This window comes from Mesoplodon bidens (assembly GCF_964165515.1).
Source record: "Mesoplodon bidens genome assembly, chromosome: 15".
Taxonomy (NCBI): Eukaryota; Metazoa; Chordata; class Mammalia; order Artiodactyla; family Ziphiidae; genus Mesoplodon; species Mesoplodon bidens.
In genome coordinates this window covers 65,059,896-65,080,677 of record NC_138171.1, presented here as the reverse complement: position 1 = coordinate 65,080,677, position 20,782 = coordinate 65,059,896, and the positions used below count along the sequence as shown (strand labels likewise).

Below are 20,782 nucleotides of genomic sequence, written 5' to 3'. Positions count from 1 at the left end.
CTCCTCATGGGTACAGGAGGTAGGTAAGACCATTTGGACGTCCTTCCAAGTTAAATCAAGGGCCAGGGTTAGGGCCTGAAATCCCCCGTGAAGCTACTAGGGTCTTCAGAAAATTGGCCCAGTCTTTGTTTGCAATGGGCTAAATCGATTAAGAAGGGCGCATGTACTCTTGATTGTGCCTTTGCCCTTTGCCACTTCCCTAAGTGGGCATATTCTCCCTGATCCTGGGTGATAGGAAGTTCCACTATGGCTTACTCCAGCAGGACCAGCATTTTCAACCTGGGGTATCGTTGGGTACAGAAGAGCGTAGGGAAGAAGGGTTTGGGATTGGCCAAGGGAATCCGGAGAAGTACAGGTACTTGTAGCGTAGAAAGGGCTCTGTTTCCCCCTTAAGAGTTGGGATGTAGTTAAGAGAAGATTGTCTATCTAGAATAACGGGAGGGTTCTCTGATTCCCCAGGTCTCTGATTACAGGAGCTGCAGAGTGGGATTACTGGAGTTGGGCGCAATGGAAGGTAGGCACGAGGGCAAAGGAGTGTCGGTAGATGGAGACAGACTAGGCAACAGAAGAGTCCAAAGTCATTCACCCTGCTTTCTTGGTAACAAAAATAAAACCTGAAGAGTCCTGTGAATTCTACCCGACATAGCACTGGATTTGGCAATGTCGCGGGAGCAGTTTAAGAATAAGGTTCAAGAAATCCTTTCCCCAAATAGCGCAAAATCCCAGCTTCCCGCCAAAGAGGGGAGCCTTACAAAAGAAAAAAGGCAGAGAGAGGGAGAAGCCAGCGGTCTCCAGGCACAGCTGGGCAAGGCCCGTGATCTACCTTGAATCCAGGGATCCGAGTCGGGGCACCAAGGCCCCTAGACTGATGCTGATTTACCTCAAGGTCTCCAGCCGGATCACCGACAGTCCTGAAAGTCAGAAACCGCCCAAATGCAGACAGATGCCCAATCCTGCCATTTCCGGCAAGACCTGTTTTCACCCCCCAGGCCCTTCCATCAAGGAGGCGCACCCTAAAGCCTCAGTCTTGCAAAATAATCAGACTGCGCGTGCAGTTTTCATACGAGGTGTCAGAAATTAAAGCAATTCATCACAGGCTCGGAACTGAATTTGGGAAACCAGGCCCAACCCAGCCTTACCTATACAGAGAAGCAGATCTGGAGATTCCGACTTCCCGACGGAACTGGGGGGAGGGTGAAGCAGAAGCGTGTAGAACGCTGAGGACCAAGATGGGTCTCAGGCGGAGGCTGGACCCGGGGGCTAGGTTGGCTGGCAGGTTTGGGCCCCTTCCCCAACCCCCCTTTGGGGCCGGTTCCTCCCTCGACCGTGGCGTACGGAACAAGAAACTACAACCCCTTCGACCTCGTACTTGATCCGGAAAGAACGCAGGAGTCTAAGGCTCAAGCTTTTATAGAAACTTCCCCACCTCTGCGATTGGGCAATCTCAGCGGAAGTATCTCCCCTCTTCACCGCTGATACGCTCCTTTCTCTACTCTCCAAGTCTCCACCAATCGAGCCTTGACATTTCTTTTGGGGGCGGTCTCCCGGACCCGACACCCGAAGCTCCACCCTTTTGCAGAGGCCATTGAACTTAACTGTGAGCGACGGATATATATAGCCAATCAGAGACCGATCTGCAACATAGAGTGATTCTGAAGCCACCAATCCCGCCCCGCAACATCTGAGCCGCCGGAAGTCGTAGTTTCTGAAGAGCCTCGAGTAAGGCGGCCGCCTGGGGCCCCGAGAGCCAGGGAACTGCAAATCCCGGCGGGCACAGCGCCTGAGCGCTTCCGGCTCGAATGTCCTGTCCCTTTCCCGGCCAGCGGTAGAGGGGGCACGATGAAGCGGGAGGGTGGCGCTGCGGTTTCCAAGCGGCCACGGGCGGGTGAGTGTCCTAGCGGCGTGCCTGGCCTGGGGCTCGCGCCTTGGGCCCGCGTCTTGTGCCCGCGCGGTGGGGCGGAGGGCCGGCGTGTTGGTGTCTGGGGAATGGGTCGGGCCTGGGGGGCGGGGCTGAGACGCTCCGGGGTCTCCCCGGTCAGTCCGTCTGTCCGTCAGCGGGTCCGTCACTCATTCCCTTTCTCCATTCTCTCCTTTATTCATTCCTTCTTCCTGCGTTTACTGATCGCCGCCGGGTGCCCAGCACTGTCGTAGGCGCGGGGAGACTGCGGAGAGCATGATCCCAGTTCTCCTAGGCTCTTCTCGTGCAGGGTTTGTCAACCTCGCCACTCTTGATACTCGTGCCCATCATTCCCTGCGGTGCCTTGTAGGGTGTTGAGCAGTATCCCTGGTGTCCACCCACTGGATACCAGTACCCTCCCCCACCCCCGAGGTGACAACCAAAAATGTCTCCAGACATTTCCAAGCGTACCCGCTTTGAGAACGGGTGATCTAGAGAGGGGCGCGGGATTGACAATACACAGACACAGTCATGAAGATTTGTGATAGGTACCATGAAAAAAAGAAGCAAGGTACTGAGAAAGAGAGTACCGGGGGCTCCTGAATGGCTTGGGGAGGGGGCACCTACAGTGAGCATCCCGTCCTGGAAAGTTGCTGGAAGAGCTTTTTGGGCAGAGGTAGCAAGATGTGCAAAGGCCCAGGGTGAGGAAGCTCAGTGGACACCAGCGGGTACTGGCAACGTCATGAGAAGTGAATTGGTGAAGACACACCAGAGTGCAGGATGGGGATTGTATTGTGCTTACAAGGGAGGCTGTTGGAGGACTCAAGCACAGGAGAGAGGGCATCAGGTCTAAGTCTAATAAAGAGCCTCTGGTTGTGAGTGGAGGATGGACTGCTGGCTTCAGTGGGGAAGTAGGAGAGAGTGAGGAGGCTGGCTTGTGTGCAGAGGAGAGTGGGTTGGGGCCCTCCTCTACTAGTTCTCACTGGGTCTGGCTGCCCGGGCCTGGTTGTCTTGAGCCAGGTCAGGGTGGTCAGCTGCGGATGAGTCTGGGGTCCTGCTGGATCACACCCTGCTCTAGGGGGGAGAGGTTCCAACCTACTTTGCTGTGTCCCTTGCTTAGAGCTCTATGCTGCCCAGCCTGTCAGCACACCCTTCTCCCATCCCTCAGACCCCTCCCCACACACACACAGGCCCCCTCTCCTAGGGCCTGCCCACCCCCTGGCCTTTGCCAACTATGTGGCCTCTCTCTTCCTCATTCCTTTTCTTGGGCCTCTCCCTTCCCACACCCCTTCCCCTCTCCGTCATAAATTCCCACTTTCACTGCTCTGCGGATTCAAGTTTCTCCATGGAAACCCCAGGCCCTGTGTCTCAAGGTGCCTGCATCCTATAGCAGTACTGTCTCCAGGAAGCCAGAACCTCCCTCGGTGGGGAGAGCAGGGAAAAGGGCAGTCTGGCTGAAAGAGACAGGCTGGGAAGGAGCATAGGGCCTGGCCTGCAGTGGATGTGAACCTTAGCCAGTTGGCTGGACAAAGGAATGGACAGTTTGGGAAATGGAAGAAGATGCAGTTGAAGGGCCTGAGCCGCTTGGGAGGCTTCGGCAGCCCAGACACTGTGATTTGGCCTCTAGCTGGCATGGCTTGGGGAGGGGCTGGCTTACATGCAAGGTGGAGCTCCTCAGCTTGCCCGCGGCAACAGAGGAAGCAGAAGGAACAGGGCTTTGGTCAGCCTTGGCCGTGACCCCTCGCTGGCTGTCTGTGCCTCGGGTGGCCTCTCAGCTTCCATTTTCAGTTTTCAGGGAGGAGCTGATGTCAGTGGCGTCTTCACTGTTAAGTCACATGGCATCTCTCACAGTTCCTTCCAGACTTGGGTACATCCACTCCATTTAATAGGTGAGAAATCCGAGGACCTGGCAGGCAAGTAACTTGCCCAGAGTCGCACACCTGTTAAGTGGCAGAAGCAGAATTTCAACTCAGGTCTGAGTCTGGCACTTGTGGGTAGGCACCTAGGACTTCAGACCTCTGGCTCAGACCCATGAAGATGGACCCACCAACCCCTCTCAACAGATGCCTTCAGTGTCCGCTGTGCACTGGCCGTGGGGCAGAAGAGGTATGGTTGCTCCCCAGAGGAGCGTGGAGTCAGGTGGGGCAGGCGAAGCAGGAGGTGGGCATTGGGGGGGTGCTGATGTCACTGTGCACACCTGGCCCTTGGCCGCCCTAGGCAGGAGGAGGCGAGCTGTCTGGAAGCCTTTTGGAGGGGTGAACAATCCCAGGAGCACCTAGGGAGGGCACCCAGCGGGGAAGGAGCAGCCCAGCAGACACCAGACTGGAGGAATGTGCCAGAGGGCTGGATGGTGAGGGCTAGATGGAGGAGTGGGCTGGGCCAGACCTCTGCCCTCCACGCTCCCGGTCACCTCCAGACCCAGATCTGGCCCAGGGACTGCGTGCCCTTCCTGACTTCTACAGGGGAGCAAGAAGGAGGAAGCCCAGGAGACAGAAGCCACGCAGGGCGCGATGAGAAAACAGCCAAGGGAGCCTGGAGGTGCAGACTGGGCCCAGGCACTGCTGGCCACTTGGCTCTTGGGCGAAGGCCCAGGGCCTGTTTCCATGAGTTTAGACCCACTAATTTAGGGACATGCTTCCCAGTTCCACCCCTGCAGTCGAAGCTAGGCTGGGCACTGAAGTGGAGGGAAGGTGTGGACAGGAAAAAGTGGCCCTGCAGCTGCACACTGAGATAGGGGGATGAATGCCACCTCTTCCCAGAACATGCTCTCCCTGCTCTGGATCTGGCCAACCCCTTCCTCCAGGAAGCCCTCTGGATGTCCCCCAGGCTGGGCCAGGTTCCCACCTCATACATGGCCATCAGATGTGGGAAAAAAAGGATGGGGAGATGAGGCTGGCCCCAAGGGAACTGGGGAAGGGAAGGCATTCCCATTGCCAAGTGGGGGTTAAGGCCAGGCCACAGAGCAGGAGAGACTCCCTCTAGCACAGGGGGCCGGGTAGGCTGGAGAGGCTGGACCTGGACAGGAAAGGCCAGGAGGCTGGGTGGAGGGTGCAAGGGGGCAGAGCCCTTGGGAGGGGAGGTCACAGCAGGTGTCTAGGTAGGCAGCTTTGAAACCTCTGGGGAGTCCAGGCTGTGGATACCGAGGGAAGGATGGCAAGGTGAGGGCAAAGGTCTGGGCTGAGTGCTGGGAGGGAAGGGAGGCCGGGCAGACCTCAGATCAGGGCCTGCTGAGGGGGTTCCCAACATCACACCCTTCCTGTTTGGGATGGAAAAGGCATATGAAGGGGACTCCAGGAAACAGCCAGGGGAAGTGTGTGTGGCTTTGCTATGGCAACCAGGCCTGTGTCTATAGGATTTGGCAGCCTGGCCTGGGCTTGGGCCTGGGGGCCGGGGGGCCCAGGGAAGGGCTTACTGGGGGGCTGTGCCAGGGGCTGCACCTGGAGCTCCGGCCACAGTCCAGCCAGCTGGCCACCCACGGCTCCATGGCAGGAAGGGACGAGGATTCCCAAGCCACCCACGCTCCTCCCTGGGGCAGTCGTTGCCAAACGTGTGGCCTGACGACATTTATAGGGCAGTCCACCCCCTCGCTGGCTCAGCATGTGCTGTTCAGGGAACCCCACCACATCTGCTGCCTAAGGCTATCAGAGGAGCTGCCTTGAGGTGGGGCTCGGCCGCGTCTGGCCACCCCACTGCCCCCAGCTCTGGCATGGCCAGCCTAGGCTGCCGCTCCACTGGCTGCCAGCCACGGGACCATGCCTAACCCACAACCCCTCTGGGTACTTCCTAAGGGAAAGGGGGGTCATGTCCCACAGTCCTGAGGGTGAGGCCCCAGAAGATCCCTTTGGGCTCCCTCCAGGGGACAGGCTGAGGAGGGGCCCCGATGGAGCTGGCCTGCCCTCCTGCGCAGGCTGCTCAGAGAAGGGGGCTGATGAGGGGCTTTCCTGAAGAGGGGCTGTGGTGGAGAAGTGCAGGGGCTGGGGCGTTCTGGGCAGATCGCTGTTTCCTCATTGGGTGGTGAGTGCACCGCAGGCCCCAGGAGCCCCTTAGACATGGATGTGGGTGGACAAAGACCCCTGGGTCTTGACCCCTGGCTCAGGCGAGGCAGGGGACGGGCTGTTCCTGCACGGACCCTAAGCATCCGTAGGTCCCACTCTCCCATCAGCCTTATCCAAGGTGGACAGCCCCATTTCCATCAGGACCTGGGGGCTTTTCTCTTTCTGGGGTAGAATCCCTGAGTCCCTCCCCTGGGCTCTGCTGAGGCACCTGGGAACAGGAGGTGTGGGGACTTGGCAGGGAGTGGGGAAGGACTGAGGGGAAGCCCTTTCTCGCCCTCCCCAACCCCAGGTCTCCCTAGTCGGCCCATCCCACGGCTTTTCCCAGTTTGAGAGAGGCCAGGCTCTGGGTTGGCTGAGGATTCTTGCTCTAGTTGACAACTTCCTGCCTGCCTAAGAGCCTCAGGCTGACTGTGGGGTGGGGAAGAGGCCTCCTCCTCTGGGGGGCCAGGGCACACCCACAGGACGGCTGGGCCCAGCCTCCCTGTAGCCCCAGCCAGGGGAGTGCTGCGTGTGCTGTTATGTTTCTGGGGTTTTGGCCTCCAGAGCCAGAGAATACTGGGGAAGACCATTATTGCGAAATGCAGCCCCCAGGGACCGGCCTGAGGGCAGGCCGAGGGCATCTTGCTTAATTCTGAGATGCTCTAGATGCAATCTCTGGTTCTGGTTCCGGGTGGGCGGGGCGACCAGGGGCTTCCCCCCACCCCCCTGTCCAGGGCTGGGACTGCACACTGAACCCTGTGAACTGGGAAATGGTTCCCGCCCTCCTTCCCTCACTCAGCTTGGTTCACGGGCTGGTCTTGTACGTCCCCTACTGGGTCCTGTGTCATCGCTGTGGGCCTGACCGCTATTGGCTGTCTGCAGACTTCCCGGCCTGATTTGCATGTTGCCCTGCGGGCCCTGCGTGCCTTTCTGTTTACTTCACTTCAGAGTGCAGGACAGCCAGACACCAGCTCTCCCAGGCTACAGCAACAGGCACTTGGGCACCCGGCACCGAAGTGGGGCGGGCAGCAGGCTGGCTGAGGTCCTGGGGGAGTGCCTGCTGTGGCCCTGGCCACCCGGACCGTGGGTGCCGCTTGCTGGAGCCAGCAGCTGGCTTCTTGGCCCTGGGAGCTTGCACTGGAAGGAGCAGATGGATTGTAAAATCCAGGTCAGTGTCAGCCAGTGGCCTCCCTGTGACACCCCCCACTTCCGCCCCCGTGGTGCTAAGGCTGGAGTCAACCCTGGGTTTCCCCAAAGGGCGGAGCTTTTCATGCTGATGCGAGGAATCTTGGAGCTCCCACTCTCCACTGTCTGGGCCTCACTGGAGCCAGAGTGTCCCTACCCCAAGCAGGGCGACCCCCAAGACTTCCTGCTTAGCGTGCAGACTCGCAGCAGGGCTGGAGGTGGGCTTCTGGACAAGCCCCTTTCACCCCTCTGCCTGAGGGCCTGGCGCTGACCACTCTCAGGAGCCCCCGTCTCTCGCCTGAGAGGACAGGCCACCAGACAGCCTGGGCTGGGGCAGGCAGCCAAGCCCCCCGAGTCACAGCAGGGAGAGTGGTGGGCAGGACGGGGGGACTTTGGCCAAGCTCTCAGGACCCCCTATATAGCCAGACCCACAGGGGCTCAGAGCCCTGCGGGGGAGGTGCCTCATGGCAGTGCCAACTGCAGGGGCCAAGAGCCACCCTGTCAATGCCTGAGTCTCAAAGTTTGGGAGGGTGGCGTGCAGGTGGCATTTGAAGGGGTGGGCAGCTTGGGAGCACAGTACAGAGGGTGGGGTATGCTTGAGAGCCCCTCCCCTCCCTGCAAACCTGCAGGCCGCATTGGGGGACCATTGGGTGGGCCCCAGGTCACACTGCTTGGCCGTGGGGGGTGGGGCGTGGACGTCGCTAGATGGTCCAGGTCAGGAGGACCTGGTGTGGAAGGTGCCAGAACCAGCTGGACTGTACAGTTGCTCTCTGCTGGACTCACAGTAGGGGGCAGAGAGCATCTCCCGCCTTCTCCCACAGTGTGGGGGGCTTAGCAGCCCTTCACCCCTGGAGCCTCACAGTCCTGCGGGACTCCAGACCACAGGGTGGGCCCCTGCCTGCCACGCGGCCCCAGGAGCAAGATGAACCTGACCTCCTAGAGCAGTTCCTGATGCTGGTCTGATGGCTGGGCCGGGTGCCAGGCAATGAGCCCACAGTCCAGGGGATGCTGCTGGGAGTCTCCTGAGGTGGAGAGTTCAAGTGGGCTTGTTGACAGCAGTCCTGAGCATGTGTCCTTCCTCCCCGTGGGGAGCTTGGCTTCAAGCCGGCAGTCTCATGGCTCTCAACACAGCCGACCGCTGCAGGGGGAGACTGTGCTCCTGGCTACAGACTGTTGAGGGTCCTGACATGGGAAAGACTGCTCCCAGGGGGTGCCTACTGATAGGGCCACCACAGGGTGGGCGCTGTCTCGGGAATGGAGCAGCTCTCCCTGGGGTCCCGTCCTAGTGTGAGGTGCTGACTGGGTCTCCTTTTCTTTCTAATCTCTTCCTACCCTGTGGGTACACCTGGGCCTGGCCAGCTCTCTCAGGGCCCATCTAGCCCCTCTCTTCTTGGGTGGGAGTCACCAGAGACCTGGGATGAGTCCCACTGTGCCTTCTCCCTGCCACCCCAGCCCTTGAGACGGGGTCACACTGGGGCACCCTTTGTTCCTGGAGTGGGTGACCTGCACAAGGTCAAGAGTCGGAATTCTTCACTCCTCCCCCGCCCGAAGGGGCTTTCTGCATGTGGTGAGGCTGGTGAGGGGCTGGGCTCCAAGTACGTCACCCACAGGTTCTCTGCGGGCACGGCCAGCATCCTCGACATCCTGCAGACCAGGCGGCTTCGGCCTGACCACACCTGCCCTGGCAGGAAACAGGCCTGTGGCTTTGTCCTGCTGTGTATACCCAGCCTTGGCCCCAGGGACATTCAGACCTCGGACCCAGAGGAGCAGACAGAGCAGGGGTGAGGGCCTCTCCAGCTCTGGGGTGGAGCTGGTGGGCTTTTCCAAAGGGCTAAGCCTTAAAGCAAGGTAGAACTGAGTGTCAGCTGCCTGCTTGCACCTAGGGTCTCCTCCTTTCCTCTGGCCTGTGCACACCTGGGACAGGAGGGAGGGGAAGGGACTTTGCCCGCATGGACCTGCCCTTGTTGGGATTGGTGGTGGAGAGAGACTGAAGCGTGGCCTGTGGTGGACTGGCCAGAGGGAGCCTGCCTGTGTGGAGCGGCCCCACAAACCGACAGGGGCTTGGCCACCATCTCCAAAGCCCTTCATTTGTGCTCCACCCATAGGGGACGCTGCCCGAGGACCTTAGATGCCTCTCTAGAGCATGAGCTCGGGCAAGAGCGCCCGCTACAACCGCTTCTCCGGGGGGCCTAGCAACCTTCCTACCCCAGACGCCGCCACCGGGGTAAGGGGGACACCCTCGGGGAAGGGTCTGCCTCTGTGCACACCCCACATACCCAGGGCCCCAGAAGAGCTTCCAGAGCCGTCCTCTCCCTACCTGGAGGTCCCTTGGGTGGGCCATGTGTGTGTGGTTGGCATGTCCGAGTATATGCACGCATGTGGACTCGTTAGGGGGAAAGCATGTCAGCTTATGTCCACGTGTGTGTCCACATCCTCACTGGGGCCAAGGCCAAGTCTCATCTGTTCTCTCTCCAGACCAGAATGGAAACGACCTTCGGGCCCGCCTTTTCGGCTGTCACCACCATCACAAAAGGTGAGCCTGTGAGCTCAGGCCAACCTGGGCTGGGCAGGAGTCCCCCATCCTCCTCCCACACCCCCACATCCTCCTGCACCTGCCTCCCGGGGCCTCGCCTGCCGCCTCTCTGGGGTGGGCTGCCCGACTTCTCCGGCACCACTTTGCACACCTGTCCTTTATCAAGCAACCCCTGACTCGTCCCACCCAGGCTTCTAGCAGGCTCTGAAAGGTCAGGACTGGGGACCAGGCTGGGCATGGGGAGGTGATAAGAAGTACTCACGGGGTCCTTTCCCGAGTCTGCTCCCATGGTTGAGCCCTCAGCACTGTGTGTTCTGGGAGGTGGTGAGGAACTAGACCACGAGGTCACAGCCTCCTTCCCGAAGACATGAGGGCATGTGGCCCCTCCTGTCAGGACCGGTGCTTCTGGGGAGCAGTGTGTGTTCTTTTGCCTTTTCAGGACTCTGCCCCTCATAGGAGAACACCAGCTGCCAATTAGTTTTTTAATTGCTTTTCCACGGTATCTTCTTGATACACTTTTTGGCGGGGTCACCAGGCCGCCGTGGACATCTGCTCACACAGGCTCCTTTTTACCGCTGGGTGACCCCCTCGGGGCTGTGAAAGAGCCCTCTTTTTTTCTTAGATGTTCTTTTCTGAGGAAAAAGCAAATATACATACCCCTTAATCGCATCACCCGAGTAATTGTTCTTTAGTTTCTTATCTACCTTTAGAAACCATGTAGCAGCCTGTCACGGCAGTCAAAAGCTCCCGGGCAGAGAGTAACGGGGGCCTGTCTCGCCCGTGGCCAACCCAGCAACTCCCTCAGTGTCAGGGATGGTCAGAGCCAGTGACCAGGCACGAACAGTTAGTTGCCTCACCCAGCCCCTCTCATTACGGACAGAGAAACTGAGGCCCAGTCACAGGGCAGCCATTTGAAGCCTGGATCATTAACCAGGCCTTTGGGGCTGGTTGTTGCGACATCTGGCCCTGGCTGGGGCCTGAGACCAGTGTTGGCCACTGTAGGCCTCTGGCTGCTGCCTTTAGGGCCTGTGAGGCTGGCTCCTGTTCCCACGTGGACCCCTGACCAGTGCCTTCTCTGGGCAGCTGGGGTGACATGCAGGAGGAGGAGGGCCATGCCTTCAGCAGCCTTCCCTGTAGGAGGCCAAGAGGGCCTGGGGCCGGTTCCTGATTCTGGCCGCACCAGGGGAGGAGGTGGGCAGAGAGGGGACCTAGACCACCAGGCTGCCATCCTGGCCCCACCACGTACCAGCTGAGGGGCCTCGGACCTCTCTGCCTGTGGGTGGCAGGGCTGGGGCTGGGAGCTTCTGGACTCAGCGCTGGGACTGTCCAGGGCAGGCTGAGCCCTGCGGGTGAGCTGCAGGCACTGGTTAGACCTGGGGAGGCAACCACAACCCCCAGCCCAGCCTCTGCCCCTGCCTGGCCCATCTGCGAAGGAGCCCACTGCCTGCCACGGTGGTCAGGCCTCCCCGCACGGCCCCGCTCGCAGCATCTCAGTCCTCTTTTCTTCACAGCCGATGGGACCAGCACATACAAACAGCACCGGAGGACGCCCTCTTCCTCCAGCTCCCTCGCCTACTCCCCGCGGGACGAGGAGGACAGCATGGTAGGTCTGCGCCTCGCTCCCCCCTCCCCACCCCTCCAGAGCCTGCCTCCCACCATGCCCTCCCTCCAGGCGCCTAGGGCCCAGGAGGAGTTGAAGGTGGAGGCTCTGCCGCGAGCTCAGGTCTGAGGTTGAAGCAAGCTGGTGTCAGAGGCCCAGCATGTGCAACACCCTGAGGCCTGAGCACCCATGGCTGGGTTTCCAGAGAGCGCTGGTGAGGGTGGCTAAGCCAGAGGGTGTGGCGCCTGCAGGCTGAGAGGAGGCAAGTTTGGCTCCATCTTGTGGGGGTGGGAGCCACAGAAGGTTCATTCGGGAAGGTAACAAGATCAGATCCCCATTTTTAAAATATTTATGTATTTATTTATTTATTTTGGCTGCGTTGGGTCTTCATTGCTGCACGTGGGCTTTAGTTGCAGCGAGTGGGGGCTACCCTTCTTTGCGGTGCGTGGGCTTCTCATTGCGGTGGCTTCTCTTGTTGCGGAGCATGGGCTCTAGGGCGTGCAGGCTTCAGTAGTTGTGGCTCACGGGCTCTAGAGTACAGGCTCAGTAGTTGTGGCGCACGGGCTTAGTTGCTCCACGGCATGTGGGATCTTTCTGGACCAGGGCTCGAACCTGTGTCCCCTGCATTGGCAGGCGGATTCTTAACCACTGCGCCACCAGGGAAGTTCCCAAATCCCCATTTTTAAAGCTTCCTCTGTTGCTGAGCAGAGTATGAATGGGTGGGTTGCCGCGTAGAGGCAGAGGCCCCGAGTCTGGGGTTCCTGACGAGGGAGACGGGGTTCAGCAGGTGGGGAAAGATGGACAGGCCCAGGCTGGGGTCAGTGAGGAAGGGCTTCGGGTCAGAGTTGGAGCTGGCTGTCGGTACCCAGGCCGTGTGGCCAGGGTCACAGTGGCCATTCCCTGTTTGTCGGTCCTTGCCCGGCTCTGGGACTGCTGCGGGAAGCGAAGGCTGGCCTGGCTGGTGGGGGTGGGACGCGAGGACCCTCCCACTGCCACTTACCTCTCCTGTGCCTGCTTTTTGGTTTCCCTCAGAGCCCCCGACAGACCCCGGCCAGTGCTTCAGCCCTTCTAGCCTCCCAGCACCGAAGGCTTCTCCTCATACTGGGCAGCCAGGCCTTTGTTTCCTATTTAATAGGGAGGAAAAAAGTATTTTTAATTATTCAAACAAACACGTTTGTGTGCCCAGCACTGCACTAGGCCCTCCCTAAGCACGAGCTCCCCCTCCCTTGGGCTCTGCCTGCCACGGTCTCCGGGACCTGTGACCTGCCCACGGAGTGAGGCTGGGAACAGAAGGCTCGCCTGCCTAGCTGGGCCTTGAAGGAAGTGAATTCCCCGTGCCTATGGTTTCTGGAATCCTTGGGTTTTGGTGGCTCTAAGGAGGTAGGCGTGTGCTGTGAGGGCCCTGAGCCGCCGCCACCTGGGCACCATCTCTGTTGGACGTTCGGCCCCCACAGGCTGCCCCCTCTGCTTGCCCTGGGGAGCTGGGCCGTCCCCCAGTCCCTGTACTTTAGGGCTAGCTACCCTGCCCCCAGCCCCGGCCTGGCAGCCACAGCCCCTTCACTCAGGAGGAGTGGGAGCCCCGCAAGGGGCAGGCGGGCAGGGGGGCAGGGGGCTAGGGGGGCAGGGGAGAACAGAGCCAGGCCGGGCCCCGAATGCTTAGCCCAGCTCCTGTCTGGACCTGCTCTCACCCTCTGGTTTCCATCGCTGCCCTGGGGATAATTTGACACTTCTTCTGATTTCCCCTCTTGTTTCTCATGTGGCATTTCCATGCAAACATGCCACTTGAGATGCTGTGACGGGAGGTAGATGCTGCCCTGGTGAGGGAGGTCCCTGTCTGCGGGCATGCTGGGGACACTGATCTCTGCTGCACCCGCTCGGGGAAGCCGGGCCCTGGAACTGCCCGGCCAGCCTCCCTCTGCCCGCGGTGGGTCCCACACCCCGGGCTGGCGGGGAGGGGATCATTCCAACAGTCCCCACACCCACAGAGGCTCAGATAGAGGCAGCCACGTCCCAGAGTGGCTGGGACCTAGAGGGGGCAGGTGGGCTGGGCGTGGAGGCAGGAGGTTTATGGCTCATGAATGAAGCTTTGGGGCAGGAGGGGAAGAGCGTGGGGAGTGATTGCTCTTGGAGTATCTCTTCTGGAGGGTTCCAGGCCCAGAGGGGAGGAAGGGACAGTACCCCTTGCCCTGGCACTCCCCCAGATCCGTGTTTCTGGTGGCTCAGGCAGAGACGAGCACCCGTGGCCCCCCCTCCTGCTCTCAGAAGCTTGGTTGGGGTTTGGTGGGGGTGTCCCCACCTCCCCCCCAGGCAGCCTCACTGGCCTGGGCTAGTGTCCCCGGCCAGGACAGCCAGGCCGGTGGCTGAGCCCAGCGGGCACCTGGAGCCCTGCAGCTTCCCGCGGCCAGCCTTCCACCCCCTTCCCTCCAGCAGTCTGGGGGCCGTGGCCACCCCCGCCCCGGGATTGGCTGGTGGAGGTGCCCCCTCTGCGGCCTACATTCCCTCACGGGAAGCAGGAAGCAGGCCGAGCGTGTCCTCGTAGAATTGAATAGCAGGAAGTCTCTCCATTTACACAAAGAAAGTTGGCAGATGTGAGCAGGCGTCCCAACCACAGGGCCGGGACTGCCAGGCAGGCGGGGCCTGGGCGTCACACCGGCTCCCCGCACACAGCCGGGCCGTGGGCTAAGTGGGTGCCCACTGGGACGGGGGTCTGAGCCCGGCCCTCCTGCCAGCTGACGGCCTCCTGTCTGCCCGCAGCCCCCCATCAGCACCCCACGCCGCTCTGACTCGGCCATCTCCGTCCGCTCCCTGCACTCGGAGTCCAGCATGTCCCTGCGCTCCACGTTCTCGCTGCCCGAGGAGGAGGAGGAGCCGGTAGGTGTGGCCGGGCAGGCTCTGTGCAGACTCCAAGGGACCCTCCCCGTCCTGGGGCGGTGGGGGCACCTTCCCCTCAGGCCCTGATCGGGGCCCCTGATCCGCACGGGTCCACGTCAGGGACTCGGGGGGCTGGGCTGGGTCCCCCAGGCACGTTCTTCTCACTCCCCGCTCCAGGGGCTGCCCAGGCATCAGCTTTGGGAATGAAAGGTGGGTCCTATGTGGGGCCCTTTCTAGTCTCTGTCCCAGGGAGAGGGTAGGTATCATGGGGTGAGGGCATGGCTGGAGGGGTCCTTCCTGCTCAGGTCTACTGGAGCTCAGGCCCAGCCGTAGGCTTCAGCGGACTCCTCCTCTCAGGACACCCCCCGGCTGAGGTGCTTCCACCCCAAGAGGGCAGCCCAGGCCCACAGGGGAAGGGGCTGGGTGCCCTCACCCATGTCAGCAGTCCCAGGCCCCACCCTCACCCAGCCCTGCCTGTTCTAGGAGCCACTGGTGTTTGCCGAGCAGCCCTCGGTGAAGCTCTGCTGCCAGCTCTGCTGCAGTGTGTTCAAGGACCCTGTGATCACCACGTGTGGGGTGAGGCTGCCCCTCCCCGACCTGTGCACCACCGTGAGGCCCCTTTCATGGGGAGCCTTGGCCTCGCTCACAGGCCTGGTCTGGCCGCCCAGCAGGTGCCCTTTGCAGTGGGCACGGGGTGGGGGCAGCTCTGCGGCCACACCCCAATCCGTCCATTGTCTTCACAGCACACCTTCTGTCGAAGATGCGCCTTGAAGTCAGGTAGGGCCCTCTCAGCCTAGGCTCGGCCGCCTTTATTCCCCAGTGGCGGGGAGGTCCCTCCGGGGAGGTCCGGCCTGGGCCTAGCACTGATGGAGACCCTGGCTGCACAGCCGCTTCTCCGTAGTCCTCCTGTGGCAGCGGTTCCTGGGTGACTGCTCAGGCCAGGCTCGGGCCAGGCTCAAGACCTTGATGAGCACGGCAGCTCAGAGCCCGCCCCACGGTGGGTGTGGGTGGGCCTTCTGGGCACAGCGCCCACTCTCTCGGACGCTGCCCCTGCTGTCGAGGCTGCCGGCCTCACCGTCTCAGGCCTTAGTGGCTGGCCCAGGACTGGCCCTCTCCATGCTCTGTCCCCAGCTCTCTTGGCCCTGCACCAGACTCTCGGGTCAACTGAGAGGCCTCTGCCACCACCTGCTCACCCAGTGGTCATTCTCGGTGGCCCAGCCGTGCACCCTTTCCTGTTCCGGGAGCCCCAGAGGGGAAGGTAGATGGGTGGATTAGGCCCCTGACAGAGGCTCAGCCCACCCAGGTCGGGGAGCGTGTTCCAGGCCTGCCGCCCGCCAGGGAATGGTCTCCCCCAGAGCAGCCTAGCCACAGTGCCCAGGGCAGGGCTGCCAGGGGAGATGGTGGCCGGGTGGGCTGTGGGGTCAACACGCCCTCCCCCCCAGAGAAGTGTCCTGTGGACAATGCCAAGCTGACGGTGGTGGTGAACAACATCGCAGTGGCTGAGCAGATTGGCGAGCTCTTCATCCACTGCAGGCACGGTTGTCGGGCAGTGGGGGGCGGGAAGCCCACTGTCTTTGAGGTGGACCCCCGAGGGTGTCCCTTCACCATCAAGCTCAGCGTCCGGAAGTAAGTGCCCCCCTCCGTCCCCAGTCCCCACCCCCCAGGGGTACTGAGAACCGGTGCCCCTGGGGACTCAGCCCCCCCCCATGTCCCATCTCCCCCAGGGACCACGAGGGCAGCTGTGACTACAGGCCTGTGCGGTGCCCCAACAACCCCAGCTGCCCGCCCCTTCTCAAGATGAACTTGGAGGCACATCTCAAGGAGTGCGAGCACATCAAGTGTCCCCACTCCAAGTACGGGTGAGTGGGCGGGGGTGGGCGCACGGGGCCGCCCCGGGGTGGGGGTGGGCGGACCTGAGGGGGCGAGTGGGCCTGGGCTGGCATTCACGGTCCCTCCTTCAGCAAACCTTGGTTGAGATCCGCCTGTCTGCCGGGCTCTGGGGAGACGACCTTAGCGGGAACCACACCATCGTCTATGTAATTACAAACTGAGGTACAGGTGCTGAGGAGACCTGCGCACCATGGGAACACGGAGGACGGAGCGGTCAGGGAGCTGCGGGTGGTTGGGGAAGGCACGAGCTGAGAATGAGTGCATGCATGGGCACGAGCTGGGCAAAGACCTGGGTGAGGGCTTCCGGCAGCTGGTGGAGTTGAGAGCAGAGGGGAGGTGGGGGTGGGAGAAGAGGCAGCAGCTGGCTCTTTAGGGCAGAAGCTGGTGAGGTGGTGGAGGAGCCCTTGAAGCGCTCTGAGCAGGAGCGAAGTGATAACTGGATTGCTGGGTAGAAGCAGGATGGGTAGGTGGGTTGGTGGGCATGCAGGTATGCAGAGGATGGTGGCCCATCGGGGCTGCAGCGGGCAGAGAGATTCTTGGGGTTGGGGAGGCAAAGGGAAGAGCCCAACTGGGCGGGCAGTTGAGCAGGTGGGCAGGGCAGCTGTCCTGTCCCTCCAGGTGCACGTTCATCGGAAACCAGGACACGTATGAGACGCACTTGGAGACCTGCCGCTTCGAGGGCCTGAAGGAGTTCCTTCAGCAGACGGATGACCGCTTCCACGAGATGCACGTGGCGCTGGCCCAGAAGGACCAGGAGATCGCCTTCCTGCGCTCCATGTTGGGCAAGCTCTCAGAGAAGATCGACCAGCTGGAGAAGAGCCTGGAGCTCAAGTTCGGTGAGAGCCTGGCCCAGAGGTGGCAGGGGTGCAGCCCCTCCTCCTGGTCCCTGACACCCTGCTCCTGGTCCCTGCTACACAGATGTCCTGGATGAAAACCAGAGCAAGCTCAGCGAGGACCTCATGGAGTTCCGGAGGGACGCGTCCATGTTGAATGTGAGCGGGCAGGGGCCAGATGCAGGGAGGTGGGGTGGGCTGGGGGACACGGGACCATCTCTCAGCTTGCGTCCCAGCAGGAGGCTTGTTCCCACTTACGATTAGGTGTCTGTGCTGGGAGGGCTGTTGCTGCATCTGCCCTGCCCTGGCAGAGCTCAGGCCTGGGGCCATGGAGGGCTGTGGAGCCCCGCCCACCCCACCCTCTGCTCTACTTTTGGCCTCACAGGACGAGCTGTCCCACATCAACGCACGGCTGAACATGGGCATCCTAGGATGTGAGTATGGGCCCACTGCCGCTCCCGCCGCCATCCCCGAAGCCCCCTCCAGTTCCCCCATCACCAGTTCCCCCATCTCTCTGCAGCCTACGACCCGCAGCAGATCTTCAAGTGCAAAGGAACTTTTGTGGGTCACCAGGGCCCCGTCTGGTGTCTCTGCGTCTATTCAATGGGGGACCTGCTCTTCAGCGGCTCCTCTGACAAGACCATCAAGGTGGGTAGGGTCCTGCCTAGGGGCTTGGCAGCCTGGCGGGGTAGGGGTGGGCATTGCACACCAGTCTCTGCCGGCTCCAGGCCTGCCCATGGATGGGGCTTTCTCCCCTCCCCCTATGCTCACGTCATTCCTGCCATGGTGCCCCCTGCCACTGGGCTGACCCTGCTGGGACCTGCCCTGATCCTGGTCTCCGCAGGTGTGGGACACGTGTACCACCTACAAGTGCCAGAAGACGCTGGAGGGCCATGATGGCATCGTGCTGGCACTCTGCATCCAGGGGTGAGTGCAGGCACACATGTGTCCACAGACCACAGGGCCCATGTGGAGCCGGGGATGGGAGGTCCTGTGGACTGTGAGCTTGAGTCCATGGCTGCACGTGTCCTAGAGGTGGCTCTGTCTGCTCCTCCTGGGAGACGCCCTCGACCCTGAGCTGGGCTGAATCATGGGTGGCAGCATGTGGGCCTTCCACCTCTGAAGCTGTACATTCACAGAGCAGAGCCTTGGCCCTGGAGAGCCTCAGGCAGCCAGAGGACAGATGTGGGACCAGAGAGTGGAGGCAGGGGCTCAGCTACTGCTGGCCGGCAGCCAGAGCCCGGGGCGCAGCACCACAGAGAAGCCTGCCTGGCCACCGCCTCACCCCCAGGGTGCCCCTTCTAGACCTTCCCTCCTGTCTTGTGTCATGAGGCTTCGTGTTGTGGGCGTGAGTGTGTGAGTGTGTGTGTATGAGAGAGAGATGCTGGCTCACAGGAAGCAACAGCTTGACTGCCAGCAACACTAACAGGGGTAATTACCTCCCAGCTCAGCTGTCAGATGCTTGCCAGGCAGGCACGGGGCTGGGCCTCCACATCCAAGGTCCCCTCGCTGAGACAGGAAAACTGAGGCTGGGCTCAGCAGTGATCCTGGCAATGGCCCAGGCTGCTGGTTCCCAGTGGCCAGTGCTCCCCCAGCCTGGCCAGGGCATTGTCAGAGAGGGTACTGGCTTCTCGCACCCTGACACCTTGGCTTTACTTCCCCAGGTGCAAGCTCTACAGCGGCTCAGCCGACTGCACCATCATCGTGAGTGGAGCCGGCGGGCGGGCCGGGACCCCCAGGCTCACTGTGCCACTGGGGCCTGGGCTCGGCCAGGGCCTAAGGCTTCCCGTCCTCCCTCCCGCCAGGTTTGGGACATCCAGAACCTGCAGAAGGTGAATACGATCCGGGCCCATGACAACCCGGTGTGCACGCTGGTCTCCTCACACAACATGCTCTTCAGCGGCTCCCTGAAGGCCATCAAGGTCAGGCAAGGTGGTGCACGTGTGTGCGGGGCAGCAGGGTGCCGGTGCCTGCCCCCCAGGCCTGCGCTCACGGCCGCTCCCACAGGTGTGGGACATTGTGGGCACCGAGCTGAAGCTGAAGAAGGAGCTCACCGGCCTCAACCACTGGGTGCGGGCCCTAGTGGCTGCCCAGAGCTACCTGTACAGCGGCTCCTACCAGACAATCAAGGTGCGCCCTCCCTGTGCCGGCTCCATCTGCCCTGCCCCCACGCTGCCAGCGTGGGGAGACCCTCACATGCACCCTGGGTGGTGGGTGGGCTGCTGAGAGGCCCAGGGGATGAGGTGCCTGGCCTGGGACCAAGTAGCCCGCACTTACCCATAGATCTGGGACATCCGGACCCTTGACTGCATCCACGTCCTGCAGACATCTGGTGGCAGCGTCTACTCTATTGCCGTGACGAATCACCACATTGTCTGTGGCACCTATGAGAACCTCATCCACGTAAGAGTGGATGCCAAGGGGCAGGGTCTGACTCTGGGCCCCCGTCTTCCCCGTCTGTGTCTCTGACCTGCCTGTGCCACCCCCTCAGGTGTGGGACATTGAGTCTAAGGAACAGGTGCGGACCCTGACAGGACACGTTGGCACTGTGTATGCCCTGGCGGTCATCTCAACGCCAGACCAGACCAAAGTCTTCAGCGCATCCTATGACCGGTCTCTCAGGGTGCGAGCTGGCCTACCGACGGACGGTGGGAGGCTCAGGGTGGGTGCCAGGCCTGCGCGGTCCTCATGTCCCATGTGCCCCCAGGTCTGGAGTATGGACAACATGATCTGCACGCAGACTCTGCTGCGTCACCAGGGCAGTGTGACTGCACTGGCTGTGTCCCGGGGCCGGCTCTTCTCAGGAGCTGTGGACAGCACCGTGAAGGTCAGTGCCTTGGCTCAGGCCATCCAAAGGGGCTGCATGGGGGGAGCGGGGGCGGGGGAGATGGGATCTAGTGGCCCTGGGCAGGCAGCAGTGAAGGGCGGGTATGGACGGCAGCTGGCTCTGGGGCTGGATGGCCAAAGGGGCACCTGAAACAGAGCCTTCCCCCTGCAGGTGTGGACTTGCTAACAGAATCCAGGCCAGGTCTTGGCTTCCTCTGGGCCTGACCTAGGCCTGTCCAAGTCCGGCGAGCCACATGGCTGGTCTTGGGGTCTCTGCCTGCCCCATGGGAACAGGCAGGCAGACTCAGCCAGGCAGACAGTGCCCTCCCTGCCCTGCGCCCAGTGAGCCTCCCTCTGCTTGGCCTTGTCATCGTCACTGCCAGGACAGTGCCCAGCCCGTCTGGGTACCAGGTACGACGCTCACCAGGCCCACCCTCCATCCCCACTCCAGATGGACTGTGGGCCTTTTTACTCACCTTTTCTACTGTTTTTAGATTGTATATAAATTTGATTACTTCCTGATTGAAATAAAAGCTGCACAGACTGTGGCTTTGAGTGGGGATGGTCCTCAGGGGGAGGAAGAGGCCACCTGAGGACACTGGGGAGCAGAGGCACCAGCAGCCAGTGGGAGGGAAGCTGGGGAGGGAAGCTGGGCAGGGACCACAGGAGGCTCCTGTTGACATCCCCAGGATGTACACTCTTGGTGACTTCTCCTTCCTGTCAGGAACAGGCTAACCCCCACTTGCCCCAATGTACATACCCCAAAAAAGTGAACCAGGCAGCTCCATATTCTGCTGTTTATTGACAGCTGACAGTAGCTCCCTGCCCGGACCCCCCCTCCCCACCTGCTGGCCCTGGCCTGGGCCACCCACTGAGGAGAGGCCAGGTAGCTGGCCAGGCCCACCCACCCGGGGACGTGCCAGCACATGACCACTGGAAGGGGCCCCACACACCCGGGCACCACCTTGGCAGACCCCCTCAGCCCACCCGAATCACAATCGCTGGTTTTTGGCGCTTTTTAATTCTCTTTTTTGTTAAGAAATGTCAAAGTTGTGCCCAACACATGTGGATCAGCAAACACGATAGAGGAGGCCAGTCAGTACTTTTTGGAGG

At 61.4% G+C, this 20,782-nt stretch overlaps 1 protein-coding gene and 1 long non-coding RNA gene across 9 annotated transcripts; one reads left to right on the top strand and one right to left on the bottom strand.

Annotated features, from left to right (window-relative positions):
* Positions 1-294: 294 nt before the first annotated feature.
* Positions 295-1,363, bottom strand: LOC308629127. Its single transcript, XR_014017630.1, has 2 exons — positions 1,140-1,363; positions 295-911 (listed from the first exon to the last, which is right to left on the bottom strand). It is a non-coding gene; the product is annotated as an uncharacterized lncRNA (long non-coding RNA).
* Positions 1,364-1,742: 379 nt separating this feature from the next.
* Positions 1,743-20,202, top strand: TRAF7 (TNF receptor associated factor 7). 8 transcript variants are annotated; one of them, XM_081256375.1, is made up of 21 exons: positions 1,743-1,885; positions 9,222-9,340; positions 9,592-9,649; positions 11,161-11,252; positions 14,004-14,120; positions 14,604-14,696; positions 14,864-14,897; positions 15,563-15,746; positions 15,845-15,973; positions 16,629-16,846; positions 16,929-17,002; positions 17,229-17,277; positions 17,364-17,491; positions 17,688-17,770; positions 18,508-18,547; positions 18,649-18,765; positions 18,851-18,973; positions 19,127-19,246; positions 19,335-19,466; positions 19,551-19,670; positions 19,842-20,202. In XM_081256375.1, the coding sequence occupies exons 2-21, from the start codon at positions 9,260-9,262 to the stop codon at positions 19,854-19,856; spliced, it is 2,007 nt and encodes a 668-aa protein (XP_081112501.1). In that variant the 5' UTR covers positions 1,743-1,885; positions 9,222-9,259; the 3' UTR covers positions 19,857-20,202. The 8 variants fall into 8 exon arrangements, with proteins under 8 accessions (XP_081112501.1, XP_081112496.1, XP_081112499.1 ...); XM_081256370.1 differs by having other exon boundaries at positions 1,745-1,885; positions 15,845-15,979; XM_081256371.1 differs by lacking the exon at positions 1,743-1,885 and adding an exon at positions 7,080-7,099 and having other exon boundaries at positions 15,845-15,979.
* The last annotated feature ends 580 nt before the right edge of the window (positions 20,203-20,782 follow it).

Bases quoted from the DNA above. Each gene is read 5' to 3' on its own strand.
- TRAF7 (XM_081256370.1), top strand. From the start codon at position 9,260: ATGAGCTCGGGCAAGAGCGCCCGCTACAACCGCTTCTCCGGGGGGCCT. The intron at 15,980-16,628 runs GTGAGTGGGCGG...CTGTCCCTCCAG, and splicing joins TGTCCCCACTCCAAGTACGG to GTGCACGTTCATCGGAAACC. The intron at 17,003-17,228 runs GTGAGCGGGCAG...TTGGCCTCACAG, and splicing joins GGGACGCGTCCATGTTGAAT to GACGAGCTGTCCCACATCAA.